Raw genomic sequence first — 26,892 nt, 5'->3', positions numbered from 1 at the left:
TAAATAAACATATATACACACATATACACACACACAAACACATACATACATACACACACACACACACACACATATATATATATATATATATATATATATATATAGTACCAAAAAGTGACCTTTTTTTTGCAACCTATACCTCTTACACTTCTTAATAATCTTTATTAAGAGGTATAAGAACTTTTACACCTCTTAATAAAGGTTTGGACTTATGACTTTCTATTTAGATAGTAGAAGTCTAGATTATGTAATAGAAAAAATCAAAATTATAAGAAATCCAATCTATTTGAAGATTATACTTTTTTAAATACAAAAAATCTAAAATAAATAAGTTGGAAGAAGATTTAATAATACTAAATATTATGAAGTTATATCAAAGACAAGAACTCGATGAAAAAGTAATTCAGACAAATGAGCCTTCACTCAAAGAAAGGTAACGAAATATAAATAAATAAGTATGTATATTGAAAGAAAAACTGGAATGGCTATTGCCAAAGACTAGAAAACATGAAGACCCTTGAAACTAGACTGGAAATAAGAAAGAAGTTGACAAGAGTGAAGAAGGCTTCACTCTTGTTTCTATATGTACTATCTAACTAGGGGCTACATGGCGACATTCTATAAGATCTCCAATATATGTTGACTTTGTAGGATACATGCCTTGACTTACAAGACAAGTTTTTTTACGTGTGGGCCACATAGTTAGCTTGGTCTTCAAGCTAACAACATGTGTGGTACATGGCCAACTTATTGACCACATTTCTAATCCCAAAAATTCAATTAAAGACACCTATAAAGTCAAAGCAACATCTATAAAGCTTTTGAGAAGCTTTCATATCAAATACTATAGAATTAACTTAGATTTATCTATTTTTACTTACCTCTACCTATTTATATATGTAATTATTGGCTTACATGAGTATGTCCGTGACATTACCCTCCCTTCTAGAGACGAGTTCCATGAGGAGCAGTCATCATATGTTGAGAAAATCTATGATGCGACAAATTTTATTTGCCACATACTCTGATCTTTGTTCTCTTCAAAGATGATTGATAGGGCCTCTCAACCATCGATAGTGTCCCATACCAGGGCGGAAAGACCACCCAGTTATTTGATCATTATTCAGGCCTTCATAACTTCTTTTGAATAGAACATTTGGAACACCATCAGGAATTTTTCCTACCTCTAGTAAAATCACCAAACATCGGGAGTCCCTACCCAAGCCATGATACCAAACGTGTTATATCTCGCCATCTATTCGAGGAAGAATATGTCATTCTTGAAGATCTTCATCTCGATTGTGTTATCTTGAAAGTTGTGACAATCATAATGTCTCGTCTAGCACGTCAACAAATGAAGGCTCTTGAGCCGAATCCGCTGGTTGTTGATTTTCCATCTCCTTAGCATCACAACTACAAAGAAGCTACAAACAAGGATTGAAAGTAGAATGTTATCTTGCCTAGATGTTGTTTCTTTTATAAAGAAGATTTTCATCTTGATTTTGATAGATGTCGTCGATGAAAAGCCTCCACCGCCTTTGCTACATTTACAAGATTCTTTACTCGCTCCCATGTCCATTCACTAATATCATATATGTGCCAATGGACAAGATATTCTAATTTATTTCGACGCCGCCTTGAATCTAAGACTTCTTCTATTTCAAATTCTTCATTATTTTCTACTTCAAAAGGAGGAGGTGGAGCTTGTTATCTTCTTGGTATGTCCACTGTCCTTATCACTCAAGTGGAATGGTGGTTGTTCCTTTCCATAGACATCTGCATAGACCTTTTGTTATTCTTGATCTTCTTTTAACTATGCCTTCATCGTTGCATGTAGCTCTGACAAATGAATCGCCAAATCTTTCATAGTAGGATTATTAACTTTTGAAAAGTCAAAAGTATCAAGTCGTAGATGATAACCATAATTAGCAAAGAAAGGTATTTGTTTTGTAGAAGAATGTACCGTATTATTGTAAGCAAACTTTGCCAATGGCAAAAGAGTTGTCCAATCATCTTATTGGTAGTTAATGGTACATCTTAAATATTGCTCCAAAACTTGATTAACATGCTCTGTTTGTCCATCAGTTTGAGGATGGAATGTTGAAGATAGTTTTATATCCATTTTTAGAATCTTAAAAATAGTCCGCCAAAATCTTAATACAAATTGAGTTCCCCTATCTGATATAATATCCTTGGATAATCCATGATAGCGATAGATATTGTCAAGAAAGAGCTCAGCTATTTCTTCACCTGTGATAGATTTTGTACATGGTACAAAATGTGCCATCTTGGTAAAACGATCTACTATCATGAATATAGAGGAATATAGAGTCATAAGAACCTGAGTTTAGAAGATCCATGATGAAGTCTATAGAAACAGAAGACCATGGTTGTTCTCGAATGGGTAATGGCTGAAGAAGTCCAAAAGGTCAATGACGAGGAGTTTTTGATCTTGAACAAATATCACATGATTGTACAAAATCTTTTACTGCCTTCCACATTTGAGGCCACCAAAAATCCTTAGATATCAGCTCCAAAGTCTTATTGTATCCAAAATATCTTGCTGCTAGGAAGTCGTGACGAGCTTGAAGAATACGTAAACGTGCTTCTCCTTCTGGAACATATAGATGTCTTTCAAAATAGAGTAGGTTGTTCTTGAACTTGAATTTAGAGGGATTATGAGATTTAAAAGAATTATTCTTGATATCATGCATAAGAAGGTCTGAAGACATACTTAACTAGACTTGCTTGAGAAAAGTTAAATCAACAGTCAATGTTGATTTTATTGCTCAAAGATGAAATTGCTTTGGCTTCAAGTGAACCGTTCTTTGTTGCTCAAAAGCTGCATCTCTTTCTTTTGGTGCAAGATGGGAACGTCTAGACAAGGCATCGGACAATCCTTGTTGTTTTTCTACCCAATAAGCAATGATGAACTCGAATCTTGATAAAGACATGCTCCAATGAGCTTGACGATAATTTAATACGTGTGTTGACATGAAATACTCGAGGTTCTTATGATCTGTATACACAGTGACTGGATTGGAAGTGCCTTCTACATAATGACGCCATTCTTGAAAAGAATCCATAATTGTAAGAAGTTCTTTGTCATGGATCTCATAATTGATATCTACTGCTAAGAATTTTCTTGAATGAAAGGCTATTGGATGAAGTTTGTCATCTGTTCCCATTTGTGATAAAATAGCACCTAGAGCAAAGTCTAATGCATCTATTTCCATAAAGAACGCTTTGAAAAAATCAACACGATATAAGACTGGTGCAGTAACAAACGATGTTTTCAAAGATTCAAAAATAACTTCCGTTTCTTGATTCTATTGGAATTTGTCTTTACAAGTCAAATGTGTAAGTGGAGCTGCAACTCAAAAGAAGTCTTTGATGAAGATCCGATAGTAGTTGGCAAATCCCAAAAAGTATTAGACATCTCTTACCATTTTGGGGATCTTCCAATTTATAATAGTTTGAACTTTCTTAGGATCCATCATAAGTCCATCATTAGAAATGATGTAACCTAAAAAATCGACTTGAGTAGTATAGAATACACACTTTTCTATCTTGGCATAGAGTCCTGCATCTCTTAATTTTTGTAACACATGACAAACATGAAGTTCATGTTCTTCTGGATTCTTAGAATAGATCAAGATGTCGTCTAGATAACATATCACAAAATCATCCAAAAACTCTCGAAAAACATCATTCATTAGATGTTGAAAAGCTGCTGTTGCATTTGTAAGTCCAAAAGGCATGACGTTGTATTTAAAATGTCCATACCTAGTTCGAAATGCAGTCTTCCATTCATCTCCTTCTTTGATGTGTACTAGATTGTATGCTCCCCGAAGATCTATTTTTGTATAGATCTTAGCTTGATTCAACTGATCAAGAAGTCCAGATATTAAAGGTAGTGGATACCTATTTTTGATGGTAATCTTTTTGAGTCCTCGATAATCAACACACATCCGCAATGATCCATCTTTTTTCTTCACAAATAAAATTGGAGCTCCTGCTGGAGATTTAGAATAGCGTATGAAATTCTTACCTAGATTTTCTTCAATATACTCCTTAAGTTCAGCCAACTCATTTTGTGATAAACTATAGATTGGTCCGAATGGCAGTTGTGCTCCTTCTTGAAGGTCAATTGAGTAATCATAGGGACGATGTTTCGGGAGTGTATCCACATTTTTTTTTTTTCAAATACATCTTGAAATTCTTAATATTGGCTTGGAATGCCACTTGAAGTCTTTTCACCAGTAGAAACGGGTGTAGCATAAATAATGTATGATGATTCTTTCATAGCAATATGCAAAAAAGCTTTTACACCTATAAATACAGGTTTAATTGAACTGGACTTATGACTCTCTACTTGATTAACTATACTATTAGTTATACTTTTAGAGAAAGTAAGAGTTCGAGAAATCCAGTCTATTTGAGGGTTGTATTTTTCTAACCATGATAAACTTAAAATGACTGGATTAGAGGGAGATCTAATGATATTAAATACTACAAAGCTATTATGACCATTGATTATTACTTCTATAGGAAGGATTTCGTGAGTAATATCTCCAGAAGACAATGGACGACCATCTATGACTTCTACATGAACAGGTTTAGTTTTATTTACTAAAGATATGCTATGTCTTTTAGTAAATTCTTCATCTAAAAAATACGCTAAGGCTCTTGAATCTAACAAGGTAGAGACTTTGTAATGTTTAGGTCCTAAAATAACATTTAATGTAAAACAAGGAGAGGGCTCTGAGGAGAAAATAGGACCTTTACTAGATGTTGTGCAAGGTTCCAGCCGCACGGCCCCTATTGTAGCTGGACAAATTCGTTTTCCGACATATTATCTTCTTTCACAGCCATACTCCTCATTTTGTGATTGCGTCGTTTCTTTGGACAATGTTGAGCAGTGTGCTTTGGTTCTCCACAATATAAACATAATCCTTCTTGACGACGACGAGTCTTTTCTTGCTCAGTAAGAGGTTTGAAACGTACTGCATCAATTTGCATATCCTCTACTTCTGAATGTATGTGTTGAAGAGGTGTTGGTGTTGCCATTGAAATATAGTAACGTTGAGGTCGACTTGTACGGTTCTCAGATCGGAATTCAAAAAGGCGATTGTTGTACTTCACAGCAAAGTCAATTGCTTGACTCAATGTTTGAGGATCAGGTAAGTTGAGCATTAATTTTTTTACCTCATATTATAATCCGTAGAGAAATTGGCTAATAAGTGTAGCATCATTCCACTTGATATCAGTTGCAAGTTGTCGAAATTGTGAAGCATATAACGTTACTGATCGATTGTCTTGTTGTAAAATACGGATCTTATTGGTTGCAATACGAATTGCATCATGTTCTCCATACATGGATCGAAACTCCACCAAAAAAGCCTCTAGATTATCCAATATTGGATCTCGTCTTTCAAGAAAAGATGAAAACCACGATAGTGCCGAACCTGAAAGAAGCGTACCAATGAATCTAACTTGTGATCCTGGAGTTGGATAGCTTTGGGATTGAAGTTCAATCACAAGTTGCACTTGATTGATAAATCCTCGAAACTTGGATCTGGTGCCATCAAACTTCTCGGGTAGGGCAATTCTTGGTTCTCTAACATTTGAAGGGCGTTCCACCATAGGAGAAAGGACATGGTTTGGTGCAGATGTTGAAGCAACTCCAACCATTTCTATATCTTCACTTCTTGCCAATCTTGTTGCTCCTTGTGGTGGTAAATTGAGTTGATGCATCGCAAGCATTAACTCCCTCAATTGCTCTTGCATTTGTGCCATTGCACTCTTCATTTCGAGAAGTTCTGCCATGATAACACTTAGAAGAGAGAAGATGTCTAATATCACTCAAGACAAATAGAAGAGAGGACTTGAGGACAAAGAAAATGATAAGGACAATATCAATTTAGAAGAGGGTAATCTCCAACTTCTAATATGCTTATATCTTATCAAGAAAAAGGGGTAATCCACTCTTAATCAAGATTAGACAAAGCTCTGATATTGTAGGTATACTCTTGTCAATCTGTCAAGGACAAGAACTCGATGAAAAAACAATTCAGACAAGTGAGCCTTCACTCAAAGAGAGGTAACAAAATATATATAAACAAGTATATATATTGAAATAGAAACTGAAATGGCTATTGCCAAAAGACAAGAAAACTAGAGACCCTTGAAACTATACTAAAAGCAAGAAAAGAGTTGACAAGAGTGAAGAAGCCTTCACTCTTGTCTCTATATATATTATCTAACTAGGGGCTACGTGGCGATGTTCTATAGGACCTCCAATATATGTTGACTTTGTAGGACACATGCCTTGACTTACAAGGCAAGTTTTTCTACGTGTGGGCCACATAGTTAGCTTGATCTTCAAGCTAACAACATGTGTGGCACATGGCCAACTTGTTGACCACGTTTCTAATCCAAAAAGTCAATTAAAAATACCTATGAAGTCAAAGAAGCATCTAAAAAGCTTCTAAGAAGCTTTCATATTAAATATTATAGAATTAACTTACTTTTACCTACTTTTATTTACTTCTACCTATTTGTATATGTAATTATTAGCTTACATGATTATGGCCGTGACACTTTTACATGTATGGACTTAGTTTTTTTTATTAAGGATATTTCTTGTATTTCAATATACGCTTTGTCTAAAAAATAAGTTGAGGCTTCTAAATCTAATAAGGTAGAGGCTTTGTAATCTTTTCATCTTAAACAAATATCTATTCTAAAACAAAGTGAAGGATTTGAAGAGAGAATAAGACCTTTACTAAGTGTTGCATAAAATTCCAACAACATAGTTTCTATTGGAGCTAGACATACTTGTTTTCCAACATATTGTTCTATTTGGAAATCATGCTCCTTATTTTGTAGTTGTATTGCTTATTTGGACAATATTGAGCAATGTGATTAGATTCTCCATAATATAAGTACAATCTTTTTTGACCACATTCAATCTTTTCTTGTTTAATGAGAGATTTGAAACATATTGTATCAATTTGAATAAGTTCCAACTTTCATGAGTAAGTTTTTGAAAACTCAAAAATTGTCATCATAGCTTGAATTGTTCTTCTCAAATGAAATCTTTACTCTTAGCACCTTTCAAAAAGTCAATTATTGCATGCAATGGCTTAAGCAATAAATTATTTTAATAAATGTGTTTTTAATGTTGCAATAAAAAATATTTGATATTATCTTCTAGTCTATATTAAAATTGATTGATAAGAGCTTTATTAATTTAATTCACATTACAAGCAAGGCTTTAGAATTCAACAATATATAGTAGCTAAATATGATAATTATTGTAAAAATAAGAATTTTATCTTTCTTACTCTTTCTTGATCACTTTTTTCAAATATAATCATAAATACTTACAATAATAAATTTAAATCATATAAAATTTTTAAATATTTTTTTATCAAAGATAAATATTAAAAGAAAGTACTTTTAAATTCAACTATGAATAAATCCATCAAGATATTAAAAAAAGATATAAATTCAGATAGAACTTGACTTATTGGAAAAATCTTCAAAATTTTGATCTTGTTCCATCAAACTTCTTTAATGTATTAATCTTTGTTTTTCTTATACTTGTAGTAGTAAGACTATTTGGATATACTTATAGAGTTGATCTAATTATTTCTCTCAATTACACAACTCCTTGGTATTGATATTGAACTTCATTATTGATTTCTTCTATAAATGTAGGAATAGTACTTATTTGATTTATATTGGTGATACATGAAATTTCTACCATAAGAATCTTCATAAGTTTATAAAGATCTATGATAGTTGAAAATCTATTTTTATATCTATTAATTATGGCATCTATAATTTATTTTCTTTTGACCTCTACAATAGACAATTTTAATAAATCTATAAGTCAAATTACTAGAGAGTAATTTGCAACCTCTAATATTAAATGAAATTTTTTATAAAGAAGAATAGTCTATATTTTTAAGAAAAATAATTAATATTAAAAAAATAAGAATATTAATTTAAAAGTGGATTGTCCACAACCTTTAAAATATAATAAAAAAGTGGAGTAATTAATTCTTTCATAAAATAAAATAAGAATAAAAATTATAATTCTTTCCAAATTATCAAGGATATAAATTGAAAATAATCAAAGAATTAATACATTCTTATGTTACTAGAAAAGAATAGATATTCACTTAAATATAGTATAATATTAAAAATATAATAGCTATTGCTAAAATTAAGAAGATTAAAAATTCTTGGAATAAAATTAAGAAAAAAAAATGGTTGATAAAAATAAAGAAGGCCTCAAGTTTGTTTCTATATATACTATCTAATTAGGAGCTATATAGCAATGTTCTATAGAACCTCCAACATGTATCCAACTTATGAGTCATATATCTAAATTGTAAAACAAGTTTCCTATGTGTATGCCACATGGCTAACTTATACTACAAGTGGCCAATATGTGCAATACATGGTCATTATCTTGACCAAATTTTCAACCTATTAATTACCTATAGACATATATAAAGTCAAATTTGTGTCTATAAAGCTTCTAAAATACTTCAACATAAGATATTATTAAATTTAGATATTCTTGCTTATTTCTATCTAACTCCTCTTATCTAGGTAATTAATGGTATTGGTTATATTCTTCACAAGAAGTGTGCATAAACATACAAAATATAATTTTGTTATAAGTGTGACATTAATTCATATATTTGTGTATATTATTTTAGATTTTATAGTTTTATCACAATAAATTTGTGACAATTATTCATATAAAAGTTAAAAGAAAACAAAAAAACCAAAATTTTTTAAAAATAAAATATTTATATGAATTGATGTATATATGTATATATATATATATATATATATATATATATATATATAAACGAAATATTGAATTAAAATTAAAATTAAAATAATATCATTTAATACAACTTTTTATTTACGTATTTAAATTAATTTATAAATTATAATTTATTTATTTATTTATTTATTTTAAATATTATTATATTATTTTTTAAAAATTAATATCTTAATTATATATCTATAATAATTTTATTATTTTAAAAAACCTAATTATTTAAGAAATTATTAAATCTTCTCAATGCTCTAATTTCAATTATTATAAGATTACTTAAAATTCTTTAGTACCACCAAAAATAATTTAATGGGTGAATATTAAACATTGCTTCTCTTAAATTAGGTAATCCATAGTATCAAGGATTTAGATTACTATTTACTTAAAATATTACTAAAGATTAGTGATAATTCTAAACTAAATGATTTTTAATTCATAAACAAGCTAACATTGAAAGAAACTTCTATCTAAGGAACTTCATTTACAAGTTTATCAATATAATAGACTAATTGAAGAAAATTTAATGTCTTTAAGAATTAATAATAATCTCTTCTATTTAAATTCAATACCATACCTATGCAATCAATAGAATCTAGTCAATCATGATATAAAAACTGAGATATTTCAAAACATAATTGTCTAATTTAGTCATTTAGGTGCAAGTAATAAATGGAGGAGAGAAGAGCCAAAAGAAACCAACAACAAGAAAAACAACCTTTAATAGAAGAAAAAAAGACAATTGAATTGTATATATATATATATATATATATATATATATATCACCTTTTAAGATTATAATCCATCTTTTAAGATTTGGAATCCATCTTCAGAGATTGTTTTTTATCATCATTATATCTATCACATACTTTCTTCTAAGCCTTATTATTAATTGGTTTGGTAACCATAGAATACTTTAGGAATAAAAATAGTTATATAACTTTATTGAATTCAATTTGTAGAGGCAATATTAATAAGTAAGATATAGATGGGAGCTAAATAATTGAATTATGGGATGTTTTTGTAAAAGCTTCTTTGATTTACACAACTTCAATTTTTTTTTTTTTTTTTTTTTTTTTTTTTTGATTACATAATATATTTAAACATAACTATACACTTAATTTACATCTAAAAATATTTTTTAATTTTTTCTAATGATAATGATGTATACCAAATATATTTTTATTATTTTACATATTTTTACTCAATTGACATACTAAAATTATATATATATATATATATATATATATATATATATATGATAAGTAATATAAAATTTAAATAACTAAATAATCTTTAAAATTTATTACAATAAAAGATATAAAATTTTAGTTTTTCAAGATATATTATATTGAATTTTAGATTGTAAAATCTCTTTTTATAAATATTTTTCTATAAACATGTATCACAAATTCAATAGCAATTATATTATCAAATATAATAAACATCTAATATAAACATCTAATATGAAAAAAATTAGAGTTTAAAAATATTATAACATAAATATTAATTAATATTAAATAAAATAAAATAAGTATATGTTTGAAATTTTAACAATTATAGCTGTTAATACCAATTATAATATATATATATATATATATATATATATATATTTATCAAAATAAAAAAAAATAAAAATTTATTTAAATTTTATAAAATATTTTCTAAAATATGTATTTTTATTTATACATATTTTGTAAATATAATATTTTAGAAATTTATACTTAATATAACATAAAAATATAATATAATTTCTAAAATATTTATAAATAAAAATATAATTTTCTAAATATTTTCTAAACAAAAATATTAGAATTTTCGATTAAAATTATTTATTAAATTATTTTTTATATATTTTAATAATAAAATATATATTAACATATATATATATTGTAAATCAAATATTTTATTAAAAAAACTTATTTTTGTTACTTTTAATCATTTATAGAAATCAAAAAATCTTAAATAAATATATAACACATTGCAAAGAAATTTAGCAATCATTAAAAATAAGAATTTTTAATTTCTTTATCAAGAAAACTTTATGATTTATTAGTAAATAAACTATTTTAAAACTCATCTAAAGTATTTAAACACACACACACACATATATATATATATATATATATATATATATATATATATATATAAATTTCTATTTCATTTAATTGATTCTTATAATTTTAAGTCTTTTAATAAAAAACAATTCTTTTATAATATAATTATTTAGCTTGTAGCTATATACTATCTTTTATATAGAAATATTAAATCTTATATTTTTATTCTTTTCTAATATAAAAAATATTTATATTCAATAAATATAAATATTAATAAAAAGATTATTGTATTATATATAAATTTAGTTTATTTTAAGATATTTTATTTAATTATTAAGTATTTAAAATTATAAGTTTTAAACTAATATGCTATAATTTCTAAATATTTTATTTATAAATATATATATAATCACAAAATTAATATAAAAATATTTATAAAAAATTGAAAGATGATATTAATCTATTAAAATAATTTTTTTGTATATTAGAATATATCATATATATTATTATATTATATCAATATTATGAAATTAAGATATTGCCAATGTCACTACAATTCTTGCTATTACCACCTTATTTTGCCTTCTACCACATACTACTACAATTTTCACTATTGCCACTATGACCAGTTCTCTATCACATGCAACCTATACCTTTTGTTATTACCACTACAACCAACTATTTATCACATGCCACCTACACCTTTTGTTATCGCTACCACAACTAATTATCTATTACATGTTGCTACCACCTTTTGTTATTGCCACCACAACTTCCATTCACCACATTCTACAATAATTTTTGCTATTGCCATTGCAACCTACCATCTACCTTATGCCACATATATCTTTTATTAATGCCAAATAATAAAGAATAATTTAAAAAATATTTTTCCATATATATATAGTATAATTTTAAAATAATAATATGTTTTTTATTTTACTAATAGATTTCCAAAAATACTTATTTTTATTTATTTATTAAAAATTAAAAATTATTTCATGTATAATTTGAAAGATCATAATTTAAAAAATATTATAAATATTGTAAAAAATATTGGAATAAAAAAACTAAAGAAATATATCAAATTAGTGGATAGTAGTGGCAATAGCAAAAACTATTGTGGCATTAACAATATTTTAAAACTATATAGAACATTTCAAAGTTGCAACTTGTTGATAGTTCAATAATTGAGAAAAAAAATAAAATCTAAAGCTTTTAAGTGTAAATCGCGTATTTAGGGCAAATGTTGGGGAATGAAAGCGTGGTAGCGTTAGAAAAGAATAATAAAACGGAACAACAATAAGGTAGAACTCGGTGCACACGGTCATCGATTCATCCCGAGCGACCCTTAAGCCGGACCCGTATTCCCACGGCCACCAGCAGCAGCACGCACCTGCATAGACCCCCTATAAGCGTCACCGTCTCCGCTCCTCCGCTAGTGGTGGGCTTTCCTGCTGTTGTGGTGTTCCGTGTGGGTGTGTGTGCGAGAGTGAGCTTGAGAGATCGAGATCGAGAGCAAGTAAGCGAGATCGATATCGAGAGAGAGACTTTGATGCGTGGGATTTGCTGAGGAGTGGCGATCGGGAGACTTTCTGCCTTCGCGATGGCCAGGACAGGGCCCATGCTCGCCGTGACAGCTCTGGTGCTGCTCGCCACGATCTCGTGCGCGCAGGCCAAAATCGAGAAGGGTTTGGACGAGGTTACGCACAAGGTATTCTTCGATGTGGAGATCGGTGGCCAACCCGCTGGCCGAGTTGTGATGGGCCTTTTCGGCAAGGCGGCTCCCAAGACGGTCGAGAACTTCCGTGCGCTGTGCACGGGCGAGAAGGGTAAGGGGCTGAGTGGGAAGCCACTGCATTTCAAGGGTAGCGCCTTCCACCGCATCATTCCCAGCTTCATGATCCAGGGGGGAGATTTCACGCACGGAAATGGCCGTGGCGGAGAGTCCATTTACGGGGAGAAGTTCGCGGACGAGAGCTTCAAGCTTAAGCACACCGGCCCTGGGATCTTGTCCATGGCCAACGCGGGACCTAACACCAATGGGTCTCAGTTTTTCATCTGCACTGTGAAGACCAGCTGGTTAGACGGAAGGCATGTAGTCTTTGGAAAGGTTTTGAGCGGAATGGACGTTGTGTACAAGGTGGAGGCTGAAGGCACCTCTGGTGGCACGCCCAAAAAGAAGGTAACCATCGCTGATAGTGGTGAAATCCCTCTCTGAATTCCCTCTTTGAGAAGGGAATTAGTGGTGATGTAATCTTATACATCGGATTAGTAACGAGCACCCTGAGTTAGGGGAACACTTGTGTAAATTTCAGAGGAAAGGAAACCCTCATACTTGCATCTGCTCGGGTTTACAAGTATGTGGATCTAATTCTTGCCTCGTAAGTTTTTTCTGTTGACACTTGCATCTGAAGAGATCGAGCAGTCGATTTGACTGTTTCGACATGTAGTCATGGTGAGTGTTGCACGATATTCTTGCGAACTGTGGGCGGCAGCGTTGGTATGTGAGAATTTTCTCTACATCTTTCTTTTTTTCTAGGACACATTGTAACAAGCGATGATGTTTAGATAGCCCTGATTCGCTTTTAGCTTTCGTAAGAGGGCGTTGCAGAGGATTCATATTCTTAGCAGTGTTTCATCTTTAGCTTGATCAGTTGAATCTTCTGGGGATTGCACCTGTTAACTGCGATTGTTCACTGCTGATATGTTGAACTTGGAGTCCTTGATTGACATCTTCTTCGTGTGCCGGAAGTTTTGCCGGTGATGAGACTGAAGTATCATCTGATGATTATAGGATATCATATTTTATTTCTTCGGATAGGTGATGAACATGTTGAACTTTGAGTTTTTAGAATGAACCTACTTTTGCAGTTTAATACTCTTCCACATTGTACCAGCACTGGTGGTTAGTTATTCACTTAGGCCAACAGCTATCCCTGAACCTTAGTAGCCTAGTAACACATTCGTATTCTTGTTGAAACTTGTACTATTCATCACCTTCTCCTTTTTCTTGAAGATGTCTAACATTGCATCGTTGAAAGCTTCTTCAAGTGTATTCATTCACACACATGTATGGATAGAAATAGATAATGATAGTTATGGAACCTTGAGTGTTTATTATTTCAGTCAATAAAGAGAGTAACTGTAAAGTACATTGTTTGATCAGTTTCAACATCTCTTTAAACGTATGTGTTTGTTCTAAGATTTTGAAAATACCTATTTTGTATTACTTATATTGTAAGAGAATAATAAGTATCGTTTACTGCAGCATCTAACCATGCAGAATTAGAATATAATGAATATCTAATAAAAACGATCTAAAAAAATTGAGGTTTGTAAACAAGCTGTTCGATCATGTGAATCTCAATAGTTAATAAAACATAATTAAAGAATGCCCTCATACATGGGAAATTCAGTGAAGAATACGTGCACAAGTACTTGGTGGCGAAATGGGGTCTACACTGTTAATTTACGAAAACAGTGTGACTGAAGTATTCATGCACAGTGCAAAAATTCTGAGTCGATTTTTAGTACTATAACTGTGTCACATTACTCAGTACATAACTGCCCCCATGCACTCCGACATTACAAGCAATGCATAAATTCATAGCATTATCTATCACACAATCACGTTCCAATATTTTACGAACACGACAATATACTACAGTGCCAAATTTGCATATCTTAACAATATCACAGTTCATTCAACACACTGGAGGCAAATAGTGAAAGAAAAATGTTTGTAAAACATTAAATTTTTTGTTCTGAAAGAACTCATTCGTTCAAGATTACCCTGTTGTTTACTTACTTTTTGAGCGTGACAACAGACAGAAACCCGCTTTTGCTCGTTTCTGGGGTTGTGTTACGTCCGTGAGTGACAGAATTCATAGTCACCAAGCAACTGAGGATGGCTATGGCGGATGCGTGGCTCAAATCTAACACAGCTTCATCAAGACTCTTTCCTTCCCACGAATTGATCCAGTTTCAGGTCAGAATGCGTTTGCAGCAGGGAGCCAGCTTCGATGGGATAGTTGCTGGAGAGCCAAGTTGTTTGTAAAGCTTTGGTACTCTTGAGGTGCTTTTCGGGTTTGCTGGTTTTGATGGGTTTTTTGTTTGAAGAATGTTGGCCTTTCGAATGGAGATTTTAGGTTATGCGACATTCCACGCATAGCGCCGACACAAGAGCTGTTGGTATACTCGTTGGACTTTGTTGGGGTCTTTCTGTTTCGTTGGATCTGCTCATTCTGATGAATTCACAGCATCCTCTTCTGGATGAGGCGAAGGAATGATGGGTTGAATTTGGGGTGGATTGCGCGGAGAAGGTTGGATAGGAAATGTTTTTGTAGGCAATTCGGAGTGTTGTTATTGTTGGTTGCTACTCAATGAGATGTCAAGGGTAGGTTTTGGAGTTGAGAATGTCGATGGAAGTTTCTTGATCGCCTTGTGCTGTAACGTAGCATTTCTGAACATGTTGTGGATGTTAAGCCTTGGTTTGATCAATTCTTTTATGTCCAGTGTAGGGTGTGGAGTCCGGAAACGGCTCGTGGGAGTGATGCCTGGCATGTTCTGGTTTGATATCATCAGGTAAATTTTTGAATTCTATGCGGGTGGCTGCCTCCAGGTTGTGCCGAAATCTGTAATTGTGTATGCTTCACAAGAATGGGGCGTGGTAGATTTCTCTCACGGAAACAGGACGAGCCCGCAAAGGCACAACCAGATGAAGAGTCAACAAAACTCAAGAATCCTTTTGTCCAATTAGGGTTAGCATTGAAGAATTTGCAGAAGCTAACACCACAGCCTCTGACAAGTTCCTCAAAATCTGAAGCCAATGTTCCACGACGACCTTTAGTCGACATCAATGAGGTACGGAGCATCGTTAGAAAGAAATTGGCAATAACAAAGGAGATTTCGACCATTCCCATCCAAAGCTCTAATCATTCTTTCCATGGAGCTGTTCAGCAGCACAGAGCAGATGCTGATAGTTCCACAGAGACGACGCACGTGTGGTCTGAGCATTCCTATTCCTCAAATGAGTCTTCTCTTCCAGCACATGATGCTAAGTCAGGAACTAGACCATTTGACATTGGGACAGTGGGGCATTCTATTTTAGAAGTGAACGAACCACGTCGAGGTTCAACTTTATCTTCAGCTGGAATGCAGCCACCATCTACTCCAGGCGCAGAGAGAAGCGAAACAAGGCAAGCTTGGACTTCAGCTGGAACGGAGCCATCAAGCAGCATCAGATTCGAGGTGAGCGATTTGTCTTCAGGTGAAATGGCGGAACAATCCACCACGGTTTTAGAGATGAGGGAACCAACTGGAGCGAATCAACCGTCGACTATTAGTTTAGAGCTGGATGATTCACGTGGGGCTCCGTCTTCAGCTGGAATGGAGCAGCCGACAATCACATATACTTGGAGCGTCGAACCACCGGCTTCAGATGTGGATGGAGCTCTGTTAGACATGAAAGACGTGCAGGAATTTGTTGCCAGTGTAGTGCAGGTCGTGAAAAGATTTGAGAATTGGGGCTTGCCTCAAACTTCTTGGGAGAACAAAATGCCCTGGCATTCGCCTCCGCCGAAGATCCTTGCCAAGGGTTTGCAGCGACCGCCCCAAAGCTTTGCGTCAGATCAGGAGAGACTAGCATTCAATCGAAATGCGAGGAAGCGGAATAAGTTCCTCACTGGGTGCCCCCCAACATGGTCCTTCATGGTTGCAAATCTACTTCTGATTGGATTCCTTGTCTCCAACCCATTTGGCTGAATTGAAAACCAACTCCCATTGATTCACTGCAGTTTGGTTAGCAATCCTTGACTTCTCATTTCATTGCATTATCTCTTTGGTATGTTGTGCACGAGAGTACGACGTCTGTTAACTTGTTCGTCTTATGTTTGTTTTGGGCTTCGTTAGCTTGGTTGTTCTCTTCAGTTCATCCTCGAACCAAGTTCTTACCTTTGCTGACTCTTTTAGTAGTTGAATGTTCTGTTTGCCAATTGCCGTAGAAACTTGATCTTAAGTTGAATGTTGTGTTTGTCAAGCGCTGCAGGAAGTTGATAAAGTGGATGCTGGATTCGGTTAAGTAAATGCAGTGGTTGCGAATTTATGGCAGCTGTCTCTGTATATGTAATAATCGTTACTTCATGCAGATGTGGCATTGTGTGTCTGAAGCATGATTTGGTGTTTGTGTTTATTAACAGAAAAAATAAAATAAAATAAATTATCAATGTATATATAGTGATCTGATATTCATGTTTAGTTAAGTGTTGATCAGTACTAATTTCAATTTTGCAAAATGAATTTGAAATCGTTTTAGAAGACTATTTGTTTACAATTAAAAAATTCATGGTTTTTGCTTCATTTTTCTCATAATATGTTGGAAGCTTGTTAAAAATGTGTGTATATATGTATTAATATAAGATTATGAAACAATTCACAATATTACAATATTCGTAATGGTAAAACTAATAATATAAAGGCAAAGATAACTAATTATGGCTTTTTGGGATATTATTATATAAACTGTTTAAATTCCAATTTTTATACACACGAAATTCGAAAATACACCACAAACCAGAACTGTTGGATTTATCAAAACGCATTTCATACTTTATTTTGATGGGTACTTCAAATTAAGTATGATATATTTACGTCTATATCTACTTTTTGTATGCTTATTTATTTAAATTTGTATGTGTGTATTTTGTTTATTTGTTGAGAGGTATAAATGAAACATTTTGTATGATTTTTGGTTATAATTGTTCACATTGTGATTAATTATTGTATTACGAAGTATTGTACAATAATAACTTGCTTTAACATATTACCTCCAAAACAAAACAGATGCATCTAATGCCAAAATAATGTAGTGATAAGTAAAGATGTAACAATAAACAAATAAATACATAAAAAGCTACTCATTATTAATTGTTCAATGCCTCTTGTTACTTGTAAAAGTCACATAAAATTTATTTAACGATATATTTAACGTAGTGAAATAACAAAAGATGTAATGCTGATATTATAAAAATTTAAATAAACAAATCAACTTATTAATTTCTTTTTGTAACTCAATTAAAAGTACAGAATGAAAATTAACATGCTTGAAGGAGTCAATTAGGTTCATAATAAAAAATAAAAATAAAATAAAAATATTAACGGTTATACTGAAACGTTAAGAATATTGAATCTGACATGAAAAGAAAAGCTAAAAAAGAATTCATTTCATTTTGTGTAATATTAATAAATACCACATGTTTAAATCAAACTAATATCAAACAACTCTTCAAATATTCAAATTACAAAGATCCAAAATAGAATAAAAAAATTTAGTCAATACAGGTTTCATGTAATCAAACTCTAATGCACAACACACAACATTAAAAACAATGCCACAGCCACAAATAAAAATAATCGCTAATCACAACGTTCACAACATAAGGCAGTGTCTATGTCCACAACAAATACGAGTTGTTGGAACACTTTTCAATTCATCAACAACACAATTGCACAAGCTTGTGTACTCTCAGCATCAATTATTCTGCATTCCTTACTGCACATCAACATAACTTACGAAAATTCATGACGTTGTGTATTTTTATTTGTTTTCCACCCAGCATTGAAAATATATAGAAATAAGAAAGTGGGCATCTGGTAACCAAACTGCACCAAACATGGCAACAAAAATGGAGGAAGTGTGGGAGACTGAGTCTGGGCGGAAGGGAAGTTAGGGTTTCATGAGAGCAGTAGCAACAACAGCATCAAATCAAGGTCGCTAGGGTTTTTGGGATTTCCATGCGCATGAATCGATCGCACCAGCTCCATTGCACCATCTCGCATCGTCGCTTAGTGGGTTGCGAGAGCTCCACTGGTCCCTGCATGTCCCATGACTTGGGCGATGCGTGTGTGCCTCGGAAGGGGCTCCCAGCCTCTTTCTTCCCCACAGTGCACCAACCCAATCCTGTAGTAGTGGGGGTGCTGATTTGAATGAGGGTTGGGGCTGTGCAGTGAGTTTATAGCGCGACCCATATTGTTTAACTTTTATTTGATTGCTTCCTTTGTTTAGTTTTTCTTTTTTACTTTTTTAGCCTTTTTATCTTTCGGAGTCTGTGCGATTGAGAAGAGTGGGAGGTTTGGTAGAGAGCGTATACATTGGCAATGTAGAAGTGTGTGGGAGGGGTTTGTCTTGCGAGTGCAGGTGATGGCTCCGGATTGTTGAGTGTGGGTGCGGGTGGTGTTGTATATGTGCAGCAATTGGGTTTTTTTCGCTGTAGTCGTAGCAGCACAATTGAAACTTTCAACGATGTGGAGTGGAGGGGAAGAAGGGGAAGAAGGGGAAAACAGATTGCGGGGGTTGCGTTGTAGTTGAGTTGTTCTTTTCTTTTATTTTCTTATTTTTGAGATGAATTTCGATTAAAAAATAGTTTAACTTAAAAAAAAGAAGTAATTCGTGTTTGCAACTTAGTCGAGTCCCTCGTAAATTTCTGAGACATTGTGGTTTCAAGTCTTTAATCACTTTAGCTGGCAACATCGGATCCAAATAGGCTTCTGTTTGTGACATTGGATTGGTAATGGACTTTGGAAAATCTTCTTGGACCCTATTGCTGGTTTTCATCGAGGGAAAACTTCTGGCATAACTGTGTAACAAGTGGACATCTGAGACCCCGAAGACTAGGTTTTGGTGTTCTTTCCATGATCCTTAGAAGGAAACAGTAGTAGACATGGCTGTGCCAGCACCTGTTCCAACACCTGTGATTATACCTGAGTCCGTGGCTGAGGACCCTGCAAATCCAAACTTCCAAACGGCAATGGACATGGAAGTTGGAAAAGGCCATCAAGCAGTTCACAAAGTGGTAGTAGCAAGAACCGAGGATGGCCATGAGCCTTCATCTAAGAAGCTGAAGAGAGTTCACGGGGAAGTGGAGATGGTGTTAAGGCAGACAGCGGAGATAGTGATGGTCTTGGTCGGGGTAGCTGCTCTTCGAGGTGGGGCTCAACCTAGCCCTCTGGAATGTCAGTTGGCTGCAGAGGCGTACGAGAAATTAGGAGCTCTTGTAGCAGTCTCTACTCCGCAGGATTTGGTGTCGAAGGACGCTTTGCAATCCTTGATGCAGCAGTTGACTGTGCCGCCGTCTCCTCCTGCTCGGCCAGCTGCCAAGCCTGTCATCATTGTAAGATCTCGTCTTATCACTTGCACAGTCTTGTTGCAGGAGGTTGAGCGTTATTTCCTTTTATTTGTTTTTAACAAGAGGAGGATAATGTACTGGAGGCTTATGAATGGTCTGGTGGTGAAGGATTAAGCCAGTTGCTGTGGAATATATTTTTGGACATCAAATGAAAGTTTCATTTTTTATAAGACCTTTATTGTATTTTGATTGCTTTTGTGTCTATGATGCACAGCAATCACCACCGTCTACGGTAGCAGCAGTAGCACCACCAACACAGCGTTCCTCATCAGCGCCATCTCCAGCACCAGCAGCTCAAGTTCCGGCATTAGCAATTACACATTCATCATCGCAGTCATCTTCCCCATTGCCATCCACTGCTTCAGGATCATTATCTTCAAATTCCAAAGTATCCGCACTACCAGCACCTCTAGTCGCATCTGCTCCAGCTTCTGAAACAATACCAGCGTCAGCAACTGCATTGGCTTCTGTATCAAAAGAAGCTGCCCCAGAATCTAAAACAGCTGCTTCGGCATCAAAAGAAGCTCCTTCAGCCTCAAAAACCGCTTCTGTAGCATCAAAGACAGCTTCTTCAGCACCAAAAGCAGCCGCTCCAGCACCGAAAACTGTACCGAAAGAAATATCTAAAGCTGTAGCATCAGCAACTGGCAAAGTAAAATTGTTGGAACAAGTGCAAACGTCACCCTCATTGCTTGTTAGCGAGTCTCCATCTGACACGCCATCAACCGCACCAGGGGCCAATATTAACACATCTGGTGAGTCTTTCCGATTTTTCGTATTGCTCATTTTTATTATGGGCATACTGGCTTAAAGATATTATTGTCTACTCTTGGCAGTAGACACTAAATGTTCACAAAGATTAATTATTTTGGTCGTGTCTTCAGCGGCAATATCAATCACTCCAATTGCTGTTTCAAAGATATCGAAAACTGGAGGTTCCACTAGTCCAGTGAATCTGCAATTGAATTCTATTGTAGAAACTCAACCCACAACCACTGTGGTCATGAAAGACCAAAGAGGGAATCAGGCACCGAAGGCCCTAGCGAGGCAAAGGGGTTTGAAAAATATGTTCAATGAGCAGCAGACTGTGTTGGATCCACAGCAAGCACACCAGCAAATAGCCTTGGGAGTGCAAATTCTCTTGAAGCCCACGGTTGTAATTCCAGCCTTTACGCAACCACTTGGAGGTTATATGAGTACCCCAATTCCGTGTGGCATATGTAAGCTGATGATGGATTCGACAAATGATGTTCTGATTTGTGACGGATGTGACGCTGGCTCTCATTTATCTTGCTTACAAATGAGGTTCAATGCGAGCATTCCAAAGAGTGACTGGTATTGCCCGAAATGTGTGACGACAAACTGTGGTCGGCCACAGCCTCCCAAGTATGGGCCCCTGCGCCGTGGACCTGCCGGACAGTCTGGGCCTAAGAATTCATGGACTATGCAGGTACTACCAGTGAAAAAAGCTCCACCCTCGTGAGAATTATCATGGCTGGGTAACGATACCTTGCTGGTTTGTAAAGCTTTTACTGTTGATAGGGTCTAGAGTAGAACGAGCTTCATAATGGAAATTCAGTTAGTCAGGAGTTGCTTTTCGAATCTATTGTAGTAATGTGAACCTCAGTGACTAGCTGGAGCGTTGGTGCATAAGCATGTTGGCAACGCAGATACTCAACAATCCTGTTGAGCTTTTTTGAGAGCCGTTTCGATGTACCGAGTAGGTAGTTTTTATTCACGTTGGAAACCTCACCTTTTTGAGTTGGGAGTCTGAAGGATTATATCCTAAGTATAACGCCCGACTATGATCTATACCTCTTTTATTGAGGAGGAAGGATAGTGTGGCCTACCTGACTTGTATGGTTGATGGATTTAGGATACTCTACTGGGATAACAAGAGAGGTGGGAAAACAAACCCTGGCCTCATAGAGTACATTGATCAAGCATACGCTTGACGGAAAAAATATATTCAAGTGGATAGATATGCCTTACAACCATTGTATTTCGCTTTTGGAGAATCACCTACCAAGGTCTGCACTTTCATTTGCAGTGAGTTTGCCAACGACCTCCTTTCTGCGCTCCTCAAATTGTGAATGTAGCATGGCCGCGGAAGCGACTCATCCAAGAGTCAAACTTCTGGAAAACTTCTGTTGGAATCCCGAAGTAAGGAGGTCGATTCAGATCAGGATTCAGTTGAGCCCAATGCAGCGGTGAAGATACCAACATCTGCATTTCAGGATCTCAGCATTCCTGAAACTTCAGGAAAGAGATTCGATACCGAGTGCCTCATGGGTGTAGTTACGAACAAGGACGAGTATTTCCGGAAACATTCACGGAATGCTAGAGGTAGAGCTCAAATTATCAGCAAGAAAACATCAGCTTGTTCTGTCGAAGAACGCGGACGGGAAATTGATCCTGGAAAACATGCACAGATTGGGGCAGCATATGACAGCATGATTCTGGTGGAGTGGCTTGGCCCGGTGGTGAGTGCAAGTCACGATAGACTTCACTCCTCGGTGTGCTCTGTAGGAGGTGTAACTATACGTGTGCAGGACACTGCCTTCTTCCGATCAAAATCTCTGGATGTAGCGCCTTATATTGCTAGGATCCAGGTACTGTTGGGTGCTTTTCACGAACATGGTAAGCACATTGAGATTTTGCATTTGAAACATAAGAGCATATTGCAGATTTCTGTTGTTTGTCTGTTTGGTACTAGTTGCATTAATCTAATGTCTATATGCTCAAGGTGTTGCATTTTGCTGGAGCAGTTATTCCTAAATCTCAAAGTTCAGCACATCGGGGTAATTTATCAATAGAGCTGCTTATGCAGATCATGGTCTGTAACTAATCTAGTTCGATGGTTCGAGCTTACTGTTCGTGGTTGTGGCATTGCTGTAGGCTTTATGGGAGGATCAAGGCTCAGGTCAGAAGTGGGTGAGAGTAAATTGGTGCTATTATCCTTCAGATCTTCCAGTTAACATGTGCCGGCCAGTGATTAGCGACCCAAGAGAGGTTATTTCTCATTCTTCTTGAAATTAGATAACGAATTCTGAGGCGGAGTGGAGTAGTGCCTAGAATTTAGGTGCAGAATGTTGGATTGGTTTTCGGTTACTCTAGTGTGAATGATTTATTCATGCGGCCTTTGTGGAAGGTTAATTGTTTAGGAATAAAGTTTCTGGGGTCCAGGAATCTCTGTATGGCGTCGAAGTAGAATGGGGATGTGATCAAATGCTTATTACTCTTTCTTGTTGTTCAGATTAGGTTTTATACTCTAGAGTTTTGCAACTTCTCTTGCGCGGATGTGACTTGCTAAAACGTTCATGGTGCTTTTGCAGGTATATGAATCCAACCATTGTGACAACAATCTAGTGGGATCCATTCAGGGTCCTTGTCTGGTCCTGCCGCCTTTGCAATTCCAGGAGGAAGTGGAGCGACGTTCAAAGATCACAGTAGAGGAGTCTTATCTACCTCTATTTTTATGCCAGTAAGTGCTGACGATTCAAACCCATTGTTTGCTCAACTGCAGGGTGAATGCTGCGGCTATTTAAAAATTAAATGGCTAGCAATTAGAGGATTCGAGGCTGTCAAAAAATGCGACTGTTCTCCTCTTATTGTAGATGGTTTTATGATGCGCCAAGGGGTTTATTTCGAGCTTCTTTGGATTTATCTCCCTGAGATGGTGTTTGAGTGACAGCACGTCGTGGTTCACTCTCATCTGGGTGTACCTAAGAGATGACAGGTGCGCTCCGCTCTTCAGCTCCATCTTTCTCGTGAATACCATCCCTCACAATACATGCACTTCTGTTCCAGTTGTGTAAAGCAACTTGGAGGCATGAGCGATTTCATGGTCAGCGGTGCTAGCTCTCATCTATTTGGTCTGAGGCTTAGAGAATTGACATGGCAGCTTTGAATTAAGAGTTTGATTTTCCCAAGCATCAAGCTGCCCTACAAGGGCTTCGTTAATATCTGTCTCTCGGAACATGGCAGTACCAATTGATGTAGCCAGGATCATGAGATTTAGAATTAGACATGATAGACGCTGGAATGTATTTTTTGCCTAAAAACTGAGAACTGTAAATTTGGGCTTGGGACGATGAATCTATTTATGTTTTACTTAAAATAATATGTATGCAAGATTATAAAAGTAAATGCAAATTGGTTGCTTAGTCAGCCTCATTTTTCCTTCACAGTGAAGCCGTGAGTTGCAATTCTCCATTACGTTGAACTTATGTTTATCACTACTCACTAAAATAGGCGATTTTTGATATTTTTATTGCATAAAGTGTGCAACAGAGATTTGCTTTGTAATTAAGATATGACCGTTTTTCTATTTTGTTTCGATAGTAACTTCAAACAGATAACGAACATTTTATAATGGCTGCTGACAAGTGTTGTATTTCTGGGATATTTTTTAAAATTTTTATCTTCAATTGTAAAAATGTTATCTAGTTAATATTGATGATTTGGGCGTCTTGTCAAATATGGCTTTGCAATCTACTACATAAAATGAAAGTTTAAGATCAAAAAAGTTCAGTAAGATATTTGGTTAAAATTCAGATTCAAGTGAAGATCTATCTATTTTGTTTGCATAATATGTAACTGTGATAAAATGTTTTTTTGATATTGTGCTCTAATAATTTTTAAATATGTACATTAGCAAGAGCAATGGTTAATACTATTATTCCGTTTGATGGTAAATTGTTAAGCTTAGCAACAAAAGCTCCTTAATTTCACTTAAAAACCATTATTTTTTATTTTTCTTTAGATGATAATGGAAATATTTCTTGTTAATTCAATATCTGTTTATTTATTGAATATTAAATATTGATGTATTAATTAGTGATTTATTGTTATGTAAGTATGTAAAGAAATTATGTAGGTGTGAAATCAAAAAAAGACTAATTCTTATTAAATGATATAATTGATATATTACTTAATATATTAAAATTATGTTTTTTAAAAATACAATATGATTTTAATAAGTTTGAGCTATAATTAAAGATATATGTCTCTATAATAAGTAATTACAACACCTTTGTAGTCTAATAAGAAACAAATTCTTTCTAAAGATTCTTTATTAGTTTAAAGCTAATCAATGTCTATTCTAAGGCCTTATTAACTCATGTTGGATAAAAAGGTTAGAATTCTACTTTCATACTTAAAGCAATTAGACATCCTTCAAATTAATAAATTAATTATTATCTTTTTTTTAAAAAAAAATAATTTTATTTCATGTTTTAATAAATTTATAGATTTGCTATAATAATAACATCTATTAGGTTATAATTTTTGGAGAAAATATCATATATATCCTTGAAATATGTTAAAATATTAAGAATATTCCTATATTCTTGATAATAGCAAATATATCCCTCACTTTTGTAATAATTGCAAATCTATCCTTGAGCTTGATAAGATATAACCTTATTTCCAATTTAGATTAATTTGGGGTCCAAATCACGTGCCATGCACATTTTGAGGCAACATTTTTTTGCACAAGTCAAGCCTTCTACAATCGAGCGATCTTGAGGTGAGAGTGTTTGCTTCACGAAAACATAAGGTTTTTGGCTACAACTAAATATGGTCAAACATTGCCTTTCATTCAAATGAACTCCACTACCTTATATATATATAGTAGCTCTTGATAGTATTTGGGAGCTAATACCCCTTTACTCAAATATATGCCATAGTCCCATACTTCATTAGATTTTAGTATGTGAAGGCTTTTTGGAGTGCTACTTAATCTCTACATATATATACCAAATCCCACTTCCTAAAATTCTCTAAAACATACTTTATGAGCAAACAAAGCCATAGATAGTGTTAACATAAGGAAGATGACTCCTCTTTATAAAACAAAAGGCACTGCAGCTTCATATTAATTCCTCTTAGAATAAGTGAGAGCTTTTTGAAAAGCTTATAAAGCGAAGAACAACTCTTCAAAATTTCAAATCCAAATTCGAAATATACTTTGAAAAAACCTTTGAAGAAAAATCCTAAAGAGTAGTTAGTTCTTTTTTTATCCAAAAAAACATTGCTAGTTGATAATAACTTCTTTGAGAGCAAGTGAAAGCTTTTTGAAAATCTTATAAAGAGAAGAAAAACTCCTCAAAATCTCAAATCCAAAATCAAAATACATTCTAAGAAAACCTCCAAAAGAAATCCTAAAGAATGATTGATTATTCGTAAGGAAAAAAAGCCCAAGTGAAGAAGGAAAAAGAGAGAGTAGTCTAAAAGTCATCACTTATGTCATACTACCTTAGTCCATATTTCTTTACTTCAACACCAGAATATTCTATTTCAAGTTCATACCAACTTATCTTGACTTATATCTATAATTTATTATTTTTATTTATTATTATTTTTATTTATTTTTATATTCTAAACCAAATTTTCATAATATTTTATATTATATTTACATATTATACCACTTCTCAACACAACATCCACTTCTTCCAAACCTGTACATCCTTTGGCATGTACCAACCTAAATATCTTTATTTTTTCTATTTTTGTCAAAATTTTCCACATCTATTACCTAATCTAAATTTAAATTTTCAAAATTTATAAGATCATTTGGACTAAATTTTTTATTTTTCCTCTTCAATGCTTTTATCTATTTTCTAGCCACATGTATCTTTAGCCTTGTGCTATTCAACTCACAAAAATAATATGTGACATTATCATGTAGTATTACTACCATGTATGGACTAAACCTTCTTCAAGCAAAATTTCAAGCTCTTGGATTGAAAGCTCCAATAATCTCTCTATTGTGATGCCATCCTCT

At 34.1% G+C, this 26,892-nt stretch overlaps 4 protein-coding genes across 16 annotated transcripts; all 4 read left to right on the top strand.

The window, feature by feature from the left end:
• Positions 1-12,355: 12,355 nt before the first annotated feature.
• Positions 12,356-13,308, top strand: LOC112276714 (peptidyl-prolyl cis-trans isomerase CYP19-4). The gene has a single exon (XM_024508306.3). It carries the CDS (start codon positions 12,527-12,529, stop codon positions 13,139-13,141), a length of 615 nt encoding a protein of 204 aa, XP_024364074.1. The 5' UTR covers positions 12,356-12,526; the 3' UTR covers positions 13,142-13,308.
• Positions 13,309-14,746: 1,438 nt separating this feature from the next.
• Positions 14,747-16,717, top strand: LOC112276712 (uncharacterized). Of its 13 annotated transcripts, XM_073531003.2 has the most exons (3): positions 14,775-14,911; positions 15,043-15,114; positions 15,545-16,717. In XM_073531003.2, exons 2-3 carry the CDS (start codon positions 15,075-15,077, stop codon positions 16,684-16,686), a joined length of 1,182 nt encoding a protein of 393 aa, XP_073387104.1. In that variant the 5' UTR covers positions 14,775-14,911; positions 15,043-15,074; the 3' UTR covers positions 16,687-16,717. The 13 variants fall into 13 exon arrangements, with proteins under 13 accessions (XP_024364063.1, XP_090103264.1, XP_073387104.1 ...); XM_024508295.3 differs by lacking the exon at positions 15,043-15,114 and having other exon boundaries at positions 14,747-14,911; positions 15,439-16,717; XM_090247138.1 differs by lacking the exon at positions 15,043-15,114 and having other exon boundaries at positions 14,772-14,911; positions 15,444-16,717.
• Positions 16,718-18,973: 2,256 nt separating this feature from the next.
• On the top strand, positions 18,974-21,904 carry LOC112276701 (uncharacterized). The gene is made up of 3 exons (XM_024508272.3): positions 18,974-20,090; positions 20,320-20,860; positions 20,990-21,904. Exons 1-3 carry the CDS (start codon positions 19,641-19,643, stop codon positions 21,586-21,588), a joined length of 1,590 nt encoding a protein of 529 aa, XP_024364040.1. The 5' UTR covers positions 18,974-19,640; the 3' UTR covers positions 21,589-21,904.
• Positions 21,905-22,160: 256 nt separating this feature from the next.
• On the top strand, positions 22,161-24,292 carry LOC112276702 (uncharacterized). The gene is made up of 4 exons (XM_024508274.3): positions 22,161-22,717; positions 23,004-23,117; positions 23,441-23,589; positions 23,800-24,292. The coding sequence occupies exons 1-4, from the start codon at positions 22,394-22,396 to the stop codon at positions 23,921-23,923; spliced, it is 711 nt and encodes a 236-aa protein (XP_024364042.3). The 5' UTR covers positions 22,161-22,393; the 3' UTR covers positions 23,924-24,292.
• Positions 24,293-26,892: the final 2,600 nt, after the last annotated feature.

This window comes from Physcomitrium patens, chromosome 24 (assembly GCF_059467195.1).
Source record: "Physcomitrium patens ecotype Gransden chromosome 24, ASM5946719v1, whole genome shotgun sequence".
NCBI lineage: Eukaryota > Viridiplantae > Streptophyta > Bryopsida > Funariales > Funariaceae > Physcomitrium > Physcomitrium patens.
Note: the sequence above shows the minus strand (reverse complement) of the source record. Positions and strands in the feature narration are given on the sequence as shown.

Excerpts from the sequence above, each read along its gene's own strand:
- LOC112276701 (XM_024508272.3), top strand. The coding sequence starts at position 19,641 with ATGGCTGTGCCAGCACCTGTTCCAACACCTGTGATTATACCTGAGTCC. Across the intron at positions 20,091-20,319 it reads CTGCCAAGCCTGTCATCATT|CAATCACCACCGTCTACGGT; the intron begins GTAAGATCTCGT and ends TATGATGCACAG. Across the intron at positions 20,861-20,989 it reads GGCCAATATTAACACATCTG|CGGCAATATCAATCACTCCA; the intron begins GTGAGTCTTTCC and ends TCGTGTCTTCAG.
- LOC112276712 (XM_073531003.2), top strand. The coding sequence starts at position 15,075 with ATGCGACATTCCACGCATAGCGCCGACACAAGAGCTGTTG. Across the intron at positions 15,115-15,544 it reads CGCCGACACAAGAGCTGTTG|GTTGTGCCGAAATCTGTAAT; the intron begins GTATACTCGTTG and ends GGCTGCCTCCAG.
- LOC112276702 (XM_024508274.3), top strand. The coding sequence starts at position 22,394 with ATGGGTGTAGTTACGAACAAGGACGAGTATTTCCGGAAACATTCACGG. Across the intron at positions 22,718-23,003 it reads CTTATATTGCTAGGATCCAG|GCTTTATGGGAGGATCAAGG; the intron begins GTACTGTTGGGT and ends GCATTGCTGTAG. Across the intron at positions 23,590-23,799 it reads CTACCTCTATTTTTATGCCA|CACGTCGTGGTTCACTCTCA; the intron begins GTAAGTGCTGAC and ends TTTGAGTGACAG.
- LOC112276714 (XM_024508306.3), top strand. The coding sequence starts at position 12,527 with ATGGCCAGGACAGGGCCCATGCTCGCCGTGACAGCTCTGGTGCTGCTC.